The sequence below is a fragment of the Lynx canadensis genome, chromosome X (assembly GCF_007474595.2).
Source record: "Lynx canadensis isolate LIC74 chromosome X, mLynCan4.pri.v2, whole genome shotgun sequence".
Taxonomy (NCBI): Eukaryota; Metazoa; Chordata; class Mammalia; order Carnivora; family Felidae; genus Lynx; species Lynx canadensis.
The window spans coordinates 92,051,305-92,071,744 of NC_044321.2; the positions used below are offsets into that span (position 1 = coordinate 92,051,305).

At 40.4% G+C, this 20,440-nt stretch overlaps 1 protein-coding gene across 1 annotated transcript in view; it reads right to left on the reverse strand.

The window, feature by feature from the left end:
- Positions 1-13,920, reverse strand: part of LRCH2 (leucine rich repeats and calponin homology domain containing 2) — a 107,328-nt gene extending 93,408 nt beyond the window's left edge. The window contains exon 1 of the mRNA XM_030306154.1: positions 13,566-13,920. Coding sequence (XP_030162014.1) covers positions 13,566-13,920 — 355 coding nt within the window. The remainder of the gene's footprint in view (positions 1-13,565) is intronic.
- Between the last annotated feature and the right edge of the window lie 6,520 nt (positions 13,921-20,440).

Below are 20,440 nucleotides of genomic sequence, written 5' to 3' on the forward strand. Positions count from 1 at the left end.
TTATTATCGAGAAATGGTGCTAGGACAACCAAATATCCACATGCAAAAGGATAAAGGTGGACCCTGATCTCACACCATACACAAAAAACTAAAAATGGACAATACACCTAAATGTAAAAGCTAAAGCTATGAAATTCAAACAAAAACATAAGGGTAAACCTTCATAACCCTGGGTTAGGCAATGGTTTCTCAGGTATGGCACCAAAAGCACAAGTAACATAACTAAAAATAGATAAAATGTGCTTTGTCAAAATTTCAAAATTTTGTGTTTCAAAGTAGAGATCCCACAGAATAGGAAAAAAATATCTGCAAACCATATATCTGTTAAGGGATTTATGTACGGAATTAAAAAAATAAAAACTCTTATAACTCAGTAAAGATAAGACAGCCCAATTAGAAAACGGGCAAAAAGTCTGAATAGATATTTCCATTAGGAAGATATACACATGAGATGCTTAACATCAATAGTTATTAGGGAAATGCAAATCAAAACCATGAGGAGATTATACTTCACACCCTAAGATGGCTGTCAACAAAAATACAGGTAATAACAAGTGTTGTCCAGGAGGTGGAGAAATTAGAATCCTCACGATGTAAAATGGTGGTGCTAGCACTTTGGAAACTTAACATTTCCTCAGATTGTTAAACATAGAATTACCACGGGATTCAGGAATTCCACTCCTACCTATATACACAAGAAAGTGACAACAGACATCTACACAAAAACGTGTACATCAGTGTTCACAGCAGTATTATTTATAATAAACAGCCAGAGTGGAAACAATCCAATTGTCTATCAATTGATGAATGGATAAATAAAATGTACAATGGAATATTATTCAGATTTAAAAAGGAATGAAGTACTGATACATGCTACAACATAAACGAACTTTGAAAACATTATGGTAAATAAATCTGTCACAAAAGGCCAGATACTTTATGAATCAATCTATATGAAATGTCCAGAATGGGCTAATTCTATAGAGACAGAAAAGAGATTAGCGGTTAACTAAGTCTGGATGAGGGGAATGAGAAGGTAATGGGGAGGGACTGCTTATAGTTATGGGGTTTTGGGGGAACACAATGGAAATATTCGAAAATTACACTGTAGTGATGGGTGCAGAACTAATAATCAATAAACTATACACTTTAATTTTTTTTATTTTGTTTTTTTTAATTTAAGAGAGCTTGCAGGCACACACACGTGCATGCAGGGGTGGTGGAGGGGTGGAGGGAGGAGAGAGAGAACTTAAGCAGGCTCCTTGCTCAGCATAGAGCCCAATGCAGGGCTCAACCCCATGACCCTGGGATCATGACCTGAGCTGAAATGGAGAGTCGGACGCTCAGGGTGCCTGGGTGGCTCAGTTGGTTAAGCGTCAGACTTCGGCTCAGGTCATGACCTCACGGTTCCTGGGTTTGAGCCCCACAGCTCAGAGCCTGGAGCCTGCTTCAGATTCTGTGTCTCCCTCTCTCTTCTTGTCCCCTGCTGTGCTCTCTCTCTCTCTAAGAATAAATAAACTAAAAAATAAACAAACAAAAAAGAGACCCTCAACCAACTGAGCCATCCAGGTGCCCCTATACTATCTATATACTTTAAATGGGTGAATTTTTGTTATGTGACTTATAACTCAAGAAAATGTTAAAAAGAAAAGGAGTAAGCAGAGATAGATCTGGAAAAAAAGATCTGTGTCTTAAAATATGAAACTGGACCTCATTCTATTATATAAAAATCAATTCCAGGGGCGCCTGGGTGGCGCAGTCGGTTAAGCATCCGACTTCAGCCAGGTCACGATCTCGCGGTCCGTGAGTTCGAGCCCCGCGTCGGGCTCTGGGCTGATGGCTCAGAGCCTGGAGCCTATTTCCGATTCTGTGTCTCCCTCTCTCTCTGCCCCTCCCCCGTTCATGCTCTGTCTCTCTCTGTCCCAAAAATAAATAAACATTGAAAAAAAAAAATTAAAAAAAAAAAAAATCAATTCCATATTGATTAGGAACTTAAACGTTTATCCAAAACAACCCTTTAAAACTCTTAGTAAAAAAGGTAGATGAATATATTTCACACATTCTTAAAACAAAACGCAAAAAGCAATAACTATAAAGCACGGACAAAGTTGACTGTATTAAAATTTTGAACATTTGCTAATGAAAAGACTTCTTAAAAAGCAAAAAGAGGGGCGCCTGGGTGGCGCAGTCGGTTAAGCGTCCGACTTCAGCCAGGTCACGATCTCGCGGTCCGGGAGTTCGAGCCCCGCGTCAGGCTCTGGGCTGATGGCTCAGAGCCTGGAACCTGTTTCCCATTCTGTGTCTCCCTCTCTCTCTGCCCCTCCCCCGTTCATGCTCTGTCTCTCTCTGTCCCAAAAATAAATAAACGTTGAAAAAAAAAAAAAAAAAGCAAAAAGAGGGGCGCCTAGGTGGCTCAGTCGGTTAAGCGTCCGACTTCAGCTCAGGTCATGATCTCGCGGTCCGTGAGTTGAAGCCCCGCGTCGGGCTCTGTGCTGACAGCCCAGAGCCTGGAGCCTGCTTTGGATTCTGTGTCTGCCTCTCTCTCTGCCCCTCTCCAGCTTGTGTTCTGTTTCTCTCTGTCTCTCAAAATAAATAAATAAGCAAATGTTTTTTAAAAATTTTAAAAAAACAATTTAAAAAAGTAGCAAAAAGACGTGATAAACTAGGAGAAAATATTCACAATATGCAAAGTTGACAAATGAGTAGTGTAAGGAATACTTTAACTCATAGAATTCTATAAGAAAAGGACAAACAGCCAATAGAAATTGGGCAAAATACACAAAAAGTTATTTCACAGTACAGGAAACACCTATGGCCAAAAAGACATCTGAAGGTATGTTAACATCACTCGTGATCAGAAAAATGTATACCAAGAAACACTTCACTGAAACACCATTTTAAACTCATTTGGCCAAAATGTGTAGATCTGACAATACTATGTGCTGGAGATCTGGATTCGTAGGCTCTCTCATACATGATGAAGGAAATGTACTTTTTTTTTTCATTTCAGAGAGAGAGAGAGAGAGAGAGAGAACGCATGCACAGGGGAGAGGGGCAGAGGGAGCGAGGGAGAGAATAGGGAATGCTAAGCAGGTTCCTCGTTCAGCGTGGAGACCGACACCGTGCTCGATCCCAGGACCCTGGCATCATGACCTGAGCTGAATCATGAGTCTGGATGCTCAACCAACTGAGCAACCCAGGAGCTCCAAGAGAAAGGTAAATTTTACACCAATCTGGCAGTCTCTCAAGTTGAACGCTGGCATGCCACATAACCCCGAAATTCCACTACCAAGTGTATACTCTAGAGAAATTCTTGCACGTGCACCACAGGAGACATAGTAATACTTACAGCAGCACTGTTCACAAGAGCAAAAACGTGGCAACAACCCAAATGGCCATCAGAGAGAAAGTGAATAGAGTATAGTCACACAATGAAAGATAAATATTAAGTAATACAAAAATTACCAGTCATATAGAGCATAGTGTACGCGTTAGCTTTTTTAAACGTTTCTTTAAATATTCAAGACAAGGAATAAGCAAGGAATAAGCTTACTGGCTCCAAGGTGTGTTAGCAGCTACGAGTGACAATCAGATCTGCATATTAGAAAGAGTGCTGTGGCTACAGTGTGAAGAATTGGATTTGAAGCATATAGGAGGCAGAGAGAGATCATTCAGGAAAACTGCTGATAAGTCCAGTTAAAGGTGAGGGGAGGAGGACCTGAATTACAACAATAGCAGCGAAAATAGACAGGAAGGAAAGAGATCTGAAAGCTATTCAAAGGGCTATGCCCAACAGGCCTTAGTTCCTAACTAGATATAGAAGGGAAAGGGAAGAGTCGAAAATCATTCCCAAGTTTATGGTCTGGGTGACCAGGGGGCCTAAGGTCAATAGCAAGAGCTGGTTTTTTAACTTATTTTTTTAAGTTTATTTATTTATTTGGAGAGAGAACGTGCACACGAGGGAGGCAGAGGCAGAAAAAGAGGGAGAGAGAGAATCCCAAGCGGGATCTGTGCCAATAGCAGGGCTTGATTTCACGAACCATGAGATCCTGACCTGAGCCGAAATCAAGAGTCAGAGGCCTAACCAACTGAGCCACACAGGCACCCCAGGAGCTGATTTTTTAAATATATTTTGAGTTTGAAGAGACTCTTTAAGATGTCAATATTTATGTAGTTTCCCTCTTCATGAGTAACTATAGAATCTGATCCTTTCCCCTACCTCCAATATCCTCTATAAAGCCCTCTCTGATTTTCTACCAATGCAATCAGATGTCACCTCTCCCTCTTTGAACCTGCACTGTGGCAGTCCTCTCTATGCACTACAGGATCCTTAGGGGATTCCAGGCCTCTACCTACTAGATGTCAGTAGCATTCCAAAGTTGTGGCAATCAAAACATCTCCAGATATTACTAAATATACTCTAGGGCAAATCTTCCCTGGTTGAGAACAATTGATCTAGCCTATACAATAGATACGTGAGTACAAATAAGTATTTATTTCATAGCACTATGAAATCATAAATTCCTTTAAGGCAGCAACTTTACAATCTTGTCCATATAGGTAAAATACATATGAAAACCCCATTCTTTTTTTTCTTAAACGAATGTTCCTTTGGGGCACCTGGGTGGCTCAGTTGGTTGGGTGTCCAACTCTTGGTTTTGGCTCAGGTCATGATGTCTCAGTTTGGGTTCGAGCCCCGCATTGGGCTCTGTGCTGACAGCCTGCTTTGAATTCCCTCTCTCCCTCTCTCTGCCCCCTCCCTCACTTGTGTGCTCTCTTTCTCAAAAAATAAACTTAAAAAAATTTTTTTAAATAAAAAAAAAACAAATTTTTTTTTTTAAGTTTATTTATTTTTGAGAGAGAGATACAGTGTGCAAGCAGAGGATGGGAAGAGAGAGAGGGAGACACAGAATCGGAAGCAGGCTCCAGGCTCCGAGCCGTCAGCACAGAGCCCAACGCGGGGTGCGAACTCACAAATCGCAAGATCATGAGCTGAGCCAAAGTCTGCACTTAACTGACTGAGCCACCCAGGTACCCCATGACAAATCCATTCTTACATATTAAGGCAGGTTAAGTTATCTATGTTCATAGGGTGCCTGGGTAGCTCAGTTGATTGAGCATCTGGCTCTTGATTTCAGCTCAGGTCATCTCACAGTTTGTGAGTTCAAGTCCTGCATCAGGCTCTACGCTGACAGCACAGAGCCTGCTTGAGATTCTCTCTCTCTCCCTCTCTCTCTGCCTCACCCCGGCTTGAGCTCTCTCTCTCAAAATAAATAAATAAACTTAAAAAAAAAGTTATCTATGTCCAATTTACTATTTTTAATTTATAAATATCTTTAAAAGTAATTGATTTCTTTTTAAGTTTTTATTTATTTATTTTATTTATTTAACTACACCAAACATGGGGATCGAACTCCGACCCCAAAATGAAAAGTCACATACTCTTGTGAGTGAGCCAGGCAGGTACCCTTAAAAGCAATTGATTTCCCACTGACACAGACATCCCCAACCAAATAGCTCAAAGTATTAAGGATTTAGATATTGTAATTACTTTTTTAAGAGAGGAAGAATTCTAGGGGTGCCTGGGTGGCTCAGTCGGTTAAGTGTCCGACTTCGGCTCAGGTCATGATCTCACGTTTCGTGAGTTCGAGCCCCACGTCGGGCTCTGTGCCTGGAGCCTGCTTCGGATTCTGTGTCTCCCTCTCCCTCTGCCCCTCCCCCGCTCATGCTCTGTCTCTGTCTCTCAAAAACAAAGATTAAAAAAAAAGAGAGAAAGGAAGAATTCTAGGCTGTGCATTCTAGAGCCTCTTTGGGGCATAACCATCTAATGAAGTGATTTCTGAATGCAATCCAAATTCCCAAATGTTCTAGAACTGGTTAGTCTCCATAGAGTTCAAATAAAAGTTTATGCTGCAGTTATTTTATTTCTGTCTTTTGTCATCCTGAATCCTTAATATTATGCATAAAATTCTACTGAAAAAGACTGAAGTGATCAATTTAAAGGTAAAGTGACAAAAATCTCTGTCAAAAATCATACAGGAGTACATAAAATTAGATTTACATCCTTACTTGGAAAAAAACAACTTTTAAAATTTTTCCTATCAAAAAATACATTAGAAAACAGCCATTGTTTACCCATTACAGGACACTGATATTCTGTAAGTGGAATGCTACCAACTTACAATTTATTTGAAACAGGAGAAATGTAAAGATTAAAATTTAAAACTTGACCTTTAGAAGACTTGAGTGCACTAGTTTTTAAGTGAGACTAAACATAAACTTAAATTACAATTATAAAACTGTCTTGTACAGGGGCATCTGAGTGGCTCAGTCAGTTAAAGCGTCCGGCTCTTGATTTCAGCTCAGGTCATGATCTCACAGTTCGTGAGTTCGAGCCCTGTATCCAGCTCTGCACTGACAGCACAGAGCCTCCCTGGGATACACTCTCTCTCTCTCTCTGTCTCTCTCTCTCTGTCTCTCTCTCTCTCTCCTTCTCTGCCCCTCCCCTGCTCATACTCCCTCTATTTCTCTCTCAAAATAAATAAATAAACATTTTTAAAAAATAAAATAAAACTGACTGGTACAGCTTTTATTATATTAAATGGTTCCCTGGAATGTAAGGTGTTCCTTTCTATAAAGGGAAGCAGACAAAACTTTCTGAAACTTTCCAGAGTATTAAAATGATTCAAGGAGTACCCAAATATACCAGAGTGTAACAAAACAGAGAGAACTAAAAGATTTCCCCTCTAGGTCATGATGAAAAACTTTGGGGGCGCCTGGGTGGCTCGGTCGGTTGAGCGTCCGACTTCGGCTCAGGTCGTGATCTCACAGCTCTGAGTTTGAGCCCCGCGTCGGGCTCTGTGCTGACAGCTCAGAGCCTGCGGCCTGCTTCGGATTCTGTGCCTCCCTCTCTCTCTGCCCCAACTCACTCGCGTTCTGTCTCTGTCTCTCTCAAAAATAAATAAAACATCAAAAAAATTAAAATTAAAATTAAAAAAATAAAAACTTTGTAGAATAAAGGGTGGGTATCACACAGTTTAAGCATCCCTTAGAGTGAACTGTTGGGATGGTCTAGGAGAATGATACGCCCTTCTGCACAGTTTCACAGTGCCTTGGAAATTAAACAATTACTACGTACCAGGGAATCAATAAGCTGCAAGTCTTCAATTATTTCCATTGGTGAAATATATTTTATTTGTGAAAAGTATTCCTAGCATCATCTTTTATTTTGTCCGTATGCTTCTGGATCTTGTCCCACTTTATGCTTTGATGACAAATAAATGCTTCAGGGTTTGTATTACAGATAATCTAAATCCAAGTATTAAATTTTAAACTTTAAGCAAAGTGTCCCTGTAAATCCAATTCCAAAATATCCCGATCAACCACTTCTGTTCTTTTACCTGCCACAGAGTATATATATTTTTTCATAAAATATGATAAGCTCATATTTTCCAAAAGCTACTAATTTAGCTGCTTACCACACAGTCCTAATTCTAAACTGTGGCTTCTTCTCCAAATTGATTCCTTAAAGCACTATGCTCTACTGAATACCTTTTCCTACGCTCATCAACCTTTTCCCTGATGACACTGCCTCAGTTCTTTACGATTAAAAGTCAAGACATTAGCGTCCCCAGACATCTAACTTCACTTGCACCTTAGTCAGGCTACTTCTCCCATCCTTGGCTAACAGCTCCCCACCCTGTTCTTGCTTCCCTCGCCCTCAAATAAAGGTCCTCTCTCCTCCTCCTCTTGCATTTTAACACCGAACTCTCCACCAGTTTCCTCCTCTCAGCCTCTTAGTATGTTTGCAAAAATACAGAGTAAACCTTCGGTTAACATCTGCCCTTAACACGCAGTGTCTATTCTCAACTCTGTGTTCATAACAGTTTTTCCCCTGAAATTCTGCAACTGCCCCTCCTACCTAACCATAACTTGATCCCATGCTGATTGTTGATCTCAAGATTCAGCATACATCTAACTTTAAAGGAAGCTTTCTCAAACTAACTTCACCCCCACTAAAAGGAAGCCTTATGACACAGTTTCACATCACTTATTTGTAGATTTTATAAAAGCATACAATTTCGAGTATTCTCATATAATTCTTTTCCTTTTTATGAATATTTTAGTAAGTTTCTTTTTTAAGTTTGTTTGTTTGTTTATTTATTTATTTATTTATTTATTTATTTATTAGTAATCTCTACACCTAACATGGAGCTCCAGCTAAGCCAGCCAGGCACACCTATTCTTTTATAATTGTCACACATATTCCTGTACACATTCAACTACTATGTTACAAACCCTTCAAGGACAAGAACCATGTCTTTTTCTTTTGTACTGGCTAGTCATGTTTCCAAAGTTGGAGTTCAGTAAAGGCTTTCTTAATGAATCTCTTCTAAAACCGTCAGAATGAGAAGCATGGCGACAAGCTATGCAACTATCACGCGACACAGAACAAAACACACTGCGCCACGAGCGAAAATTATATAACCTATGAAGTTAGGTAAGCATTCTCCAGAACAAATACTCTATTAATATAGTGTTTAGTTGAACGAGAGTTTTATTATAAAGGCAGAATGTGTCACAGTGGAAATAACACTGTAATGGTGAGTGCTACCGGCGGAAAACCTAGGCTCTGACCCACACTTTGTCATACGCTGGCCATTTCGCTTTGGGCAAATCACTTAACCTCTCACAACAACAAGGAGTAATTACTATGTATACTCTGCCGAGCTCACAGGGTTATTATTAGGATACAATAGTATAATGTACATGAAAGCGCTTAGAAATTTATAAAGAACTATATAAATGGTAATATTTTAATGATGAACATACCCTCCAATTTAAGATGACATTTTATTTTAAAATGTGAACTTACAAAAGAGAGCAATTAGGGGCACCTACTTATGCTGCAGAAGAATTCATCACTGAATAAAATAAATCGCTGCAAGGTCCAGCAACTGAAATTCAATCTAGAGCAAGTAAACGATGAGTTAACTGTCAAAAATGTGCTTCACGTCCAATTTTCCAGGAAGACGCTTATTACATAAAGCAAAGTAGATACCTGAATCAGTCCACAAAATCACAATCACAGGTCCATTCCACTGGATGCACTGAGAGGACCTTCACCTACAATCAGATGCTGCAAAGTTTATCTGGCTCCATTGTACAACCTGATACAATGCACCATATGCCCCGCAGTTGAAGGGGTGAACCAGCACATGTAGGAAATAGTACAGTTGACTCCAGGTTTACAGGAAAACATGTGATTAACCAGGACACAGCACGATCTGATGCGCGTAAGAATTCCTAACTCTGTTTCACAGACCTATTGTTTATGGACATAAAGGGGTAGGAAGAAGCAGAGGGAGCAGCTGCAAGTAGGCTGAGACTTATTTGTAGCATTGGTGACAAAGTCAAAGATGAAAAGCTTCAAGATTTGTTTGGGTGGCTATTAAATAATTTTCAAGCTCTCTTAAGGTCAACAAATTATCACAGTATCCACAGAGACGAAAAAGTTCTAGGTAATTTCCCTTTGCCTCGCCAAGTCTACCTATAGACCGTGGAAGACAAGACATTACAACAAGAGTCAGCTACTTTCCTGAAATGGATTACCAGCTTTCTCATCCCTGTTTTTATGTCTTTATATAGACGAGGACTTTAACCAAGAAGAATCTCAAAGGCAGACATATTCAAAAAGGTCAGGAGCACAAACCACCAATTGAAGATTCAAGTAAATTAGCAAACTCTCCCTTTTAAATATTCATCTCCTGAAAAGGCTGCATAATTAGTTAGCTTTGGGCTACATCAGAGCAGAAGAAGGGGAGTGAGCTAAAGAGGGGAAAAGAAACAAGGAGAGCAGGCGGGCAGGGCCAGGTGAAGAACACACACCAGAAATGCAAAAAAGGTAATGAAACATCAAAAACAAACTTGGTCAATAGCTACCAACTATCCATCTTCCCTCACAGCAAGACTATTAATAGAGAAAACAAGATTTTGCTGCTACGTGTTTTGGGGGCACTATTTTCTTAACGCAAAGTTATTGAACAGTATTAAATATAAACCAGTGCAAATATAAACTGAAGAAACTATAGCTTCTTGTAAGTTTCTACTCATTAGAGGCATGATATAATGGGAAAAAAATGTGTCTCTGCTTCACCAAGTCTAATAAAAATAATACTGAGGGGCACCTGGGTGGCTCAATCATATATAAGCATCAGACTCTTGATTTCGGCTCAGGATTTCGGCTCTGGTCCTGATCTCAAGGTGAGATCAAGCCCTGAGGCAGCTCGGCGCTGACAGCAGGGATGGAACCTGTTTGAGATTCTCTCTCTCTCTCTCTCTGTCTCTCTCCCCCTGCCCCTCCCCCACTCATTCCCTCGCACTCTCTGCCCCCCCAAGTAAATAAATAAACATTAAGAAAAGTTTATTCCTAGGTATTTAAAAACTAATAAAATAAAATGAAAAGAATACTGAACTAGATCTTGAATACATAGCTCCTAATTTTGATTTTGACCCTCTTGACAAGTGACTTCGGTTTAGTCACTACATTCTTATCCATGTTCTCATTCACTTAAACAGTATTTCTTGAGTACCTTAAAAATGAGCTATTTTAGACTTTCTCAGCCCTGACTACACTTTAGGATCATCTGGGAAGACTTTAAAAACAAAACAAAAAACGAGCCTCTTGGCCCCTGAGATTCTGATTTAATTGGTCTGGGGTGGGGCCCAGGGTTTTTAAAAAACACTCCCTTGCGATTTTAACGTGCAGCCCAGGTGAAGAACCACAGGTCTAACCTTGTCTTATGGATGTATATGTGAGAAACAGCAAAATGATACAAAAAGCCTTCCCTGCTTCCTTTGAAATTTATCACTTTTCCCTTCTTATCCAACTTAGCTTTACCCCCAGATTCTCACCACCTCACACCTAGATTAACAGAATACCTTCCTACCTATTTTCCCTTCCTCCAGTCTCCTCCCAATCCAATAAACCATGATATGCTTGCCTAACTAATGAGTTTGGTTCTGAAACATTATCCCACTGAGAGTCATTTTAAGTGTAACAATACCAACAAACAGAACTGTTTTCATCAAACGAGGATACTTTATGTATACATATGTGTATGTATGAGCGTGTGTATGTGTGTATGTATCATCTCAAATGTGCTCTATTCTTCTTCAGTTTCAGTGTGCCCACCTTCATTTATACATAATGAATAGTAGTCCCCAACATACAAAAATATTGCCCCTAAATAGTTCATGACTGAATTTTGTCAAAAATGAATGGCAAATGAGTCACTCACAAATTTCTCATTTAAATCTGGAAGGGTTCCCACAAGGAACACGCATTCGACTGAAAAAAAAAAGTACAATGAGGTGGAATTATCTCAAACCCTCTGTCTTACAGTAGACACCAATAAAGTTTATGACAAATGAATGCTTGCCAACGACAAATACGGTTCTGCTTTGTGTTAAAAGCTCGCCTCAAGAAAACCAACTGAAGGCTTAAAAGCTAAAGATTATAAGCACACAAGATGATACTGATGCGTATGAAAAATATTATCAAGTACAATATAAGCAATATATAAAGAGAAGACGAAACAAGGAAATGACCTATCCCCTGCCTTTAAGTAGCTCCCCATCTTCTCAGGCACCACATGACACAAACATAAAAAGAAACTAAGGCCAGCACTAACAACTATGTGGTAAAGATAGTAAGTACCATAAAGACTCAAAAACAGGGAGACTGCTATGGACTCAGGGAGTCACAGACAGCTTCTTGGAAAAGCTGGGGCTTGAACAAAACTAAATAGGTGGAGTAAAGGAAGAAATCCCAAGCATGTGGGTGACCTTCAACAAACATGAGGCAGAAAATTCATTAAATACATTTGAGGAACGGGGAGTTGACTTGGTCGGAACAGAGGGTTCTATGTAGGAGTGTTTGGGGTAATAAGGTTGCAACAATAAACTGGAGCAGACAGTGAAAGCCCTGAACGCCAAGCCAGGATGCTCCAACTTTGTCCTACAGACAGATCCTTTACAGGTTATAAAGGACAATAAGCAACAGTGTAGCCTTATAATGATGCAGTCTGAAACCATTTTTCTCGAAGCCTTTGAAGAACATACCAAGTACTATAATATTTTGTCAATATATTCATAAATATGTGAACATATTGTTTATGAAATGTGTTCAGAGTGAAGGAGTAAATACTCAAACATGCTTTCCAAAATACAGAATCAGCGATCGATTACGCATTCATAGTTCTTAGGGTAATTCCTAAGAGAACACTGGGCGGAAGGCTTCAGTTTTAGGTTTTCCTCCTCTCTGCACCCTCCTCCAAACACATATCTAAATTTAATATCCAGAAACTGAACACACTGAAATAGTGTTACTCCGAAAATAAGAGGCCTTTTATTACTTCTCATTATGGGCGAATTTACTTGCTGTACTGTTTCAAAATTACTACATCTATTCAAATAATTTTATCCATGATCTCTTTCAGCAAAGCAAATAAAAATAGCTAACAAATGTAAAGATTATGAAAAGCAAAAAACCCTTCATGAAACCAAAACACATTTAAAACAATCAGCGCTGATTTATAAGACAGAGGGGAAAGAGAGTATGTTCATAACAAAAAATGCCATCCACAACAAAGAGTACCAGAGAGGGTACGAAGAACATTACAATAGCCAATTTCTCAACCAAAATGATAAGCCATTAGCCCACAACTCCCTGAAGAACAGAGTTCATTCTGTCTCTCAAAAATGCCCTTCAATGTTTTGGCTATTGCTGCTATAAAAATTAGGACTCTTAACATAACTCAAAAGAAGGATCCTTTCCCCTAGTGACCAGACACGTTAGTGATTGATGATTTCATTTGCCACTGCAGCAAATACTAATTTAACCACCACTACCTTCTCAACACCAGGAAAATGAAAAATCTCAGTCTTTACAGGCATACGTGACAAGAAGGCAAGAATATTCTCGGATGATTCACACACATACACACACAAAATAAGAACACAAGAAAACCGTGGCAATGCTGCTGTCGCTGCACTACGAAAAGGAATATGCCATTCTTACAGGCACGTATGCCTTTAAAGAATATGTAGCAATTGTGATTTTATGTATTGTCTTTTTTTTTTTTTTTTTTAACCCGTCCGGGGAAAGATGGGAACATCCAGGAGAGTTGGAAGAAGTGCATTAAGGAAGGTGTCAATACCTCCCTCCCTACTCCTTACTGGACAAAGTCGCTTTAACAATAATGCTCTTTCACCCCTCACATCCCGCCCGGTTTCCATACATCCTTCAATCAGCACACACGCACGCGCGCGCGCGCGCGCGCACACACACACACACACACACACACACACACACCCGCCACCATTCCCTCCTCTCCCCCTCACATTCAGGAGAACAGGCTGCTCCGACTTTGTCAGTCTCGCCGCCCCCGCGAACCCGCCCAGACCAGCAGAGTCCAACAACGCAGCCACGCAGCCACCTACTCCCCCCACCTCCTCCATCCGAGCCCAGCTTCCCCTCCCCGCCCCCCACCCCGTCCTGTCACCTGCTTGGGTGGTGTCCGTCAGGTCGTAGCCGCTGCCGGGGAAGTCTCGGAGTTTCCTACCGCTGAGGCTCAGGATGCCGGAGTTGCCCGCCTCCTCCAGGGCCCGGTCCAGGCTCCTCACCGTGTGCTGAGGCTGCAGGCTCCCCGGGTTCCACTGCGGCCCGTTGGGGAACGGCTGACCGAAAAGAGTCGGTACCGGGATGGGCACCACCAGGGTCCCGCCGCCGCCGCCGCCGCCGCCTCCCCCTCCGGCTCCGCCACCTCCCCCTCCGGCTGCGCCACCGCCACCGCTACTTCCACCTCCACCACAACCGCCGCCCCCACTGTTAACACCACCTCCCTGACTCGCCGCCATGTTCCTGGGAGAGAGAATAGCCCCCGACAATACTCTCAGCTTGTGCCGCGAGTGTAGGGGATTCTTAGGACGCATGCGCAGGCTGGGGGGGGGTGGCGGCTGAGGGGGGGGCGAGGTTGAGGGTGGGAAGGAACCAGGGGGCGGGCTGGGAGGAGGTGTTGGGTAGAGAAGAGACGGTGTTCAAACGTGCAGAACGCTTGCTTTAAGAAATGTGTGCTCAGAGGAAGGATGCTAAATGTCGGTTCCGCTGCTTTGGGTACCAAAATCTTGCGAAGCGACACCAGCTTAAACACAGGTCAGTTAGCAGTGGGTCTCCAAATCTGGAAATTGCTTCACCTTTCTCCCTCTGCAAAACAAAGGCAAATATATCAGATAGGGGTGAAAGGGATTCGTTTCAGAATATATTGAAACAGCATTCAGAAGGGCTATCAGCCACCTTATTGAAACGCTTACCGCACATGCCTCAGGAATTGTTTACCAGTGTTGACACGGAGAGAAACGGCGGAGGGGCATTTGGGGAGGAAAACTGGTGCAGAATTGAGTTTTAAGCATATATGAATTTTGCCATATAATTTAGACTTCCAAAATAGGAAACGACTTTTTAAATGTTTTCAAGTATGTGTGGGTCCCAGCCAAACTGCTGCCTTCGAAAACTTGGAAAAGTTCTCTGCATGCTGTTCTATCACTCTTTGAAGTTGTGCCAAGATCTCCAAAATATCTCAGGTTTCTTCTCATCATGTCAGTATGGCTGATGGAAAACTCTTTGATCGTTAAACAACCTTAAAGTTTATTTTTGGAATGAAGGTTTTGGTTTTAGGTGGAATTCTGTAGGTTTAACACTGAAGATAACAAGCTAATCAATCTTGGATTTTAGGAGGCCATTCTTAGAACCTGAACCCAATCATTCAGGCCACTGTTACCTCTCTACCTGCACTCAGAGTATTCAAGTCTTTTTCATGAAGAGTCAGTAAAGTTACCAAAAAAAAAAAAAAAAAAAAAAAAAAAAAAAAAAAAAAACCCTATCAGAATGTTTGGACATATTCGGTTATCATTAATTTGAATATCCAATGCATCTCTTTTACATGCATTTCAATTTGAGCAATCTGCTAACAATCTCATTTTCTTAGAGCTATCTCCACAAAAGTTTATCTGCCATTGGCTCTACTTTGGGGAAAAATGCAGGAGAAATTAACAACTTGTCTAAATTGCTTTGTGGCCATACAGGCTAATTAAAATTATGCTGTCAGAAATCACATTTGCCATATGCATGACCCACAGAAGGAAGAGAACTGAGAATCAGACCCTACGATGAATTAGCAAGTGAAATCAAATTATTTAAACCCACTGGTGTCCGAAAGGGATGCTGTACCTTATATCTCATCTTTATATCACAATTCAAATCAAGTATTAATTGAGAACTTCCAGAATCAAGAAGGGCAGGTGGAGAAACTAAAGTCATTAGTCAGGTCATGGTCTCATGGTCCATGAGTTAGAATCCTGCATTGGGCTCCGTGCTGACAGCTCAGAGCCTGGAGCCTACTTTGGATTCTGTGTCTCCCTCGCTCTCTGCCCCTCCCCCACTCGTGCTCGCTCATTCTCTCTCTCTCTCTCTCTCTCAAAAATAAATAAAAATTAATTCTTAAAAAAGAACTATCGTTCAAAGAATTAAAAGAGAGTCTAAGTACAAAAAGCAGGAAGCCTGCAAAGTTGGCTAGATATACAAGACAATCGGACAAAATAACACATTCCAGAGCTCTTTCACACAAATATCAAGGCCATAAGGAGTGTTAAAAGGTAAACTGAGGCATACTTTAAAATGTTCAGAGTTGATCTGAGCACTCATCGACTTAAATTAGGCAGAGTACCAAACCAGAAGTAGCTCGGCCAACAGGAGCCAGGGGAAAGACAAGTAGAAAAAATGCGGAAGCAGAGAAGGGAAATTATCTGATTGGCTATGACTTAAAACTTCCTTGGCTGTTTGTGATTGGTTGTCCTTAGCATTTTGATTTCATAACCTTGAGGCATTTATAGGCTTAAATTCTGGTTTGCTTAAGTAAGTCGCCTTAACACTAGAGCCACCTCACTCAGTCTGATGGCCTCCTTGTTTCATTAATTTAACAGGAGAGAGAAGGTTTAGAGGAAAGAATATGAAATTTAGAAATTCGTTCCAACCACTTAGCTGCCTCTGGAATACTCAGAAAAGTGACTTAAAATCTCTGTACTTCAGTTTCCGCAAAATGACACTAAAAAATGACAACAAGAAGAACAAGGAGAAGAAAATTTAAAGTAGTGCTTACTATTTACCAGGAACGGGTCTCATTCCTTTACATATACAAAGCCATTCAGCCCTCATAACAATCCTGTAAAATAAGCCCTATTATTCTTCCATTTTATGGATGAGATAAAACAGTCTGTGCTTTACAAAGGATTGTTCTAGGAATAAATAAGGTTACTTATGAGCTATTACGCTTTTCCAGCAACTCTTCTCTGCAAGTAATAGTATAGCATTAGGTACTCAATAACTGTTAATCTCTTTATTATATCCTTGCCCCTCTCAAAAAAGAAAACTAAATAACAAGGAATATACAAATACAGGAGCCAACGGAGAAATCAGTTGATTTGTTGATAATTGTGGGCAAAGAGATACTTGACATGTTGCATGATTCTTTTTTTTTTTTTTTTTTTTGTATCAGTCTACACTAGAGAATATTTTACAATGATTACCACTTCAGTGTTATTTCTGATATGGACATGTTAGCCATTGGTTAAATTGCAGTCAATAGTCAGCATTATCCAAGCCAAACTTAGAAAACAAATGTTGATAGGGACACGTGGGCGGCTCAGTCAGTTAGTGTCTGACTCTTGATTTCTGCTCAGGTTGTGGTCCTCAGGGATTCCTGAGTTCGAGCCCCACATCCGGCTCCGCACCGACTGCAGAGTCTGCTTGGGATTCTCTCTCTTTCTCTCTCTCTCTCTCTGTCTCTTTCTCTCTGCCCCTTCCCAGCTTGAGCTCTGTCTCTCTCAAAATAAATAAATAAACTTAAAAAAAAAGAAAAACAAATGTTGATATATCACCAGGACTAGATGACACATATCAAAGATTACAGAAGGAAAACAAGGGATTTTGAACAAAATATGCAGCCTCTATCAAATAAAGCACCGGCAAATGACAAATGTGATTGTATTCAAGAGAAGTCTAAAGGGACCTTCTGAAATTCCAGGCCCGTTTAGAGTCACTGCTATTCCAAACAAATTGGTAGTTACTCAACATCTCCAAACAATATGGAGGTGGAAAGGCACAGTCCAAAACTCCAAATTCTTCTATTAGAGAACAAGATTATTGCGATAGACTACAGGATGTTCTTAACCAGTCTGTAAATGAATCAAAAGTGAGATATGTTTTATCTCAGGATCTAGAGCAAGTCAATGAACCTGGGGATTAAATGGACCAAACTATAGTATGAATTTTTTTTTAATCTTGATCAGAAGCCAAGAAAAAGCCCTGTGAGTCTCTGCAGTTTGTTCCCTGAAAACATCAGGTCAATTACATGCTAATTTTGGGGGAAGGGGGTGCAGGGGGCTAGCTGGCTCTATTGGGAGAGCATGTGACTCTTGATCTCGGGGTTGTGAATTCAAGCCTGCCTGGGGCATAAGGCTTACTTAAATAAATAAACAAATTCAGGGAAAATAAGAAATGGTGGGTATCATCAAGATATATATCAGAAGCCCTAAAAAAAACCTATTTTTGGGGTGCCTGGGTGGCTCAGTCGGTTAGGCGTCTGGCTTTAGTTCAGGTCATGTTCTCACTGTTCGTGGTTCGAGACCCACGTTGGGCTCTGTGCTGAGAGCTCGGAACCTGGAGCCTGCTTCGGATTCTGTGTCTCCCTTTTGCTGGCCCTCCCCCGCTCACACTCTGTCTCTCTCTCTCAAAAATAAATAAACGTTTAAAAAAGTTTTTTTAAAAAACAACCTATTTTTTAAATCAACAAAGATATATTTTTTAAGATTTTAGTTTTAAGTAATCTCTACACCCAACACGGGGCTCAAACTTATAGCCCCAAGATCCAGGGTCACGTGCTCTACTGACTGAGCCAGCCAGGCACCCCTGGAAAAGCCATTAATATATCTGTACTGAACTACTTCACAGCTGCAGCTAGAACGAGATGTGCAGTTCTGCTCACTCCAATCTCAGCACAACTCTTGAATTAGAGAAAGCCCTGAGAAGTGCACTTAAAATGATTGGCGACATGGGGAAAGGGGAAACTCACTTGGTCCTCCTCTCTCTAGTAACTTGATCTTTAGTCCCTTCCAAAATCCCTGTTCTGGTATGGGACTTTCAGAAGACTATACGTTAACTTATTTCAGCATAATTTATAGCACACTATTTACAACATCCTTGATCCTCCTTTGCCTCTCTGTCCCTGCTTCTACCCTTGCAGCTAACCCTTTGCACTGCTTTAACCGATCTTGACAAACTCTCTAATCCCAAAGTTAATATTTATTAACTCAAAAGAGATTTTGACAAATGTATCAGTGATCATTATTACTTAAAAGAAGCTATTGCATACCTAATCTTCAGTGTCGACATCAACAAGCACTATTTTATTCTGTCGTGGTCAGAATCCCTGCTATGACACTTACAAGGTATGAGATAGACAAGTCTTACCTCTCAAGCTTCAGACTCCTCATCTAAGGACCAGAAATCATAACATTATTAGCTGTTTCATAGGATTGTAGTGAGGATTACATGAGAAAATTACATAAAACACCTACCATATTATAAAGGTTATTATTATCTTTTTTCTAGGTTCACTTTGCCAATAGAACACTGAATTGAGTGAACCATGAATTACCAGCATGGCAATTCTTAAATTCTTCTGTATTATTGTGCCACCAGCGCTAACAGACATTTTCCTCTGTGCTGCTGTTGAAGTTATATCCTTGTTAACTCACTCCAAATTTCTGCCTCTCCTAACTTTTGTGTCACCACTATGACCCCTTAACCTGATTCCAATTCCTGTTTAATGTCTCTAATGCAATTCCAGATTTTGACCTCTAGGTTTCTAGTATGTTAACCTGATATCATGAAATCCATTTAAATATCTGTCCCAGGGGTGCCTGGGTGGCCCAACTCTTGATTTCAGCTCAGGTCATGATCCCAGGGTCGTGAGATCGAGCCCCACATCGATTTCTGTGCTAAGCATGGAGCCTGGTTCAGAGTCTTTCTCTCTCCCTCTGCTCCTCTCCCCCACCCACTCATTCTCTCTTATTTTTTTTTTTAAGTTTATTTATTTATTTTGAGAGAGACAGAGAGAGCCTGAGCAGGGGAGAGGCAGAGAGAGAGGAAGAATCCCAAGCAGGCTCCACGAGGCCAGCACAGAGCCGGATGTGGGACTCAAACCCACAAAACTGAGTTCATGACCTGAGCTGAAACCAAAAGCCAGACACTTAACCGACTGAGCCACCCAGGTGCCCCTCGCGTTCTCTCCCTCTTAAAAAAAAAAAAAAAAAAAAAAAAAAAAAAAAAAAAAAAGTTTAAATATCTGTTCCAAATCCTTCTCAAAAATATACCTTAAAATGCAGCTCAGTGAATAGAGCATGTGACTCTTGATCTTGATCTTGGAATTGTGAGTTCGAGTCCCACATTGGGGGTAGAGTTTACTCAAAAATAAAAAACCAACACAAACAGAGAGGGAGGGAAGCAAACCACAAGAGACTCTTAAATACAGAGAACAAACTGAAGGTGGATGCGGGGTGGGGGTGGAGAGGGGAAAATGGGCGATGGGCATTGAGGAGGGCACTTGATGGGATGAGCACTGGGTGTTTTATGAAAGCCAATTTGACAATACATTATTTTAAAAAATAATAAGATTACAAAAAAATTAAAAAATAAATAAATAAAAATAAAAAGCATATACATATATATATTTTTGTATATATATTTTTTCTGTATATATATATATATATATATATATATTTGCTTGTTTTGTTTTATTTTGTTTTGTGTAAGTGACACAAGTCTGTTAAACATCCTGAAGAGCTTTCTTATTAGAGGAGCATGTAAAAGATACAGAGCTAGAGCACAGAATTTTGCTACTTTAGCTTGGCCGAAAGAAAGTATATAAAGCATCACACTAGATTATTAAAACTGTAATTAGAAAACATAAGGTTGAGGAAGATTTTTTTTTTTTTTTTTTTAGTCTTCTTTAGTATTACATTGGAAAGTCTCCTCTTTATATATAAACATGGAAACATGCCATATGCCTTTTGGGTAATCTTGTCTTGTATAATTTTCTTCTTCTTCTTGCACTATGTGAAAGAGAATGATGAAGTAGGGCCTTTTTGAGCAAAATCCAAATTCCTAATAGGAAAACCTAGGCAACAATCATGCTACCTATAAGCAGGCTATATCTGTGATAGAGAAAAACAGACATTAGTGGCATTTCAGTAAAGCATATTAAAGGAATTATGATATCAAGCTAGACTAAAACCTCAGGAGAAAATATAAATGCCAGCAGGG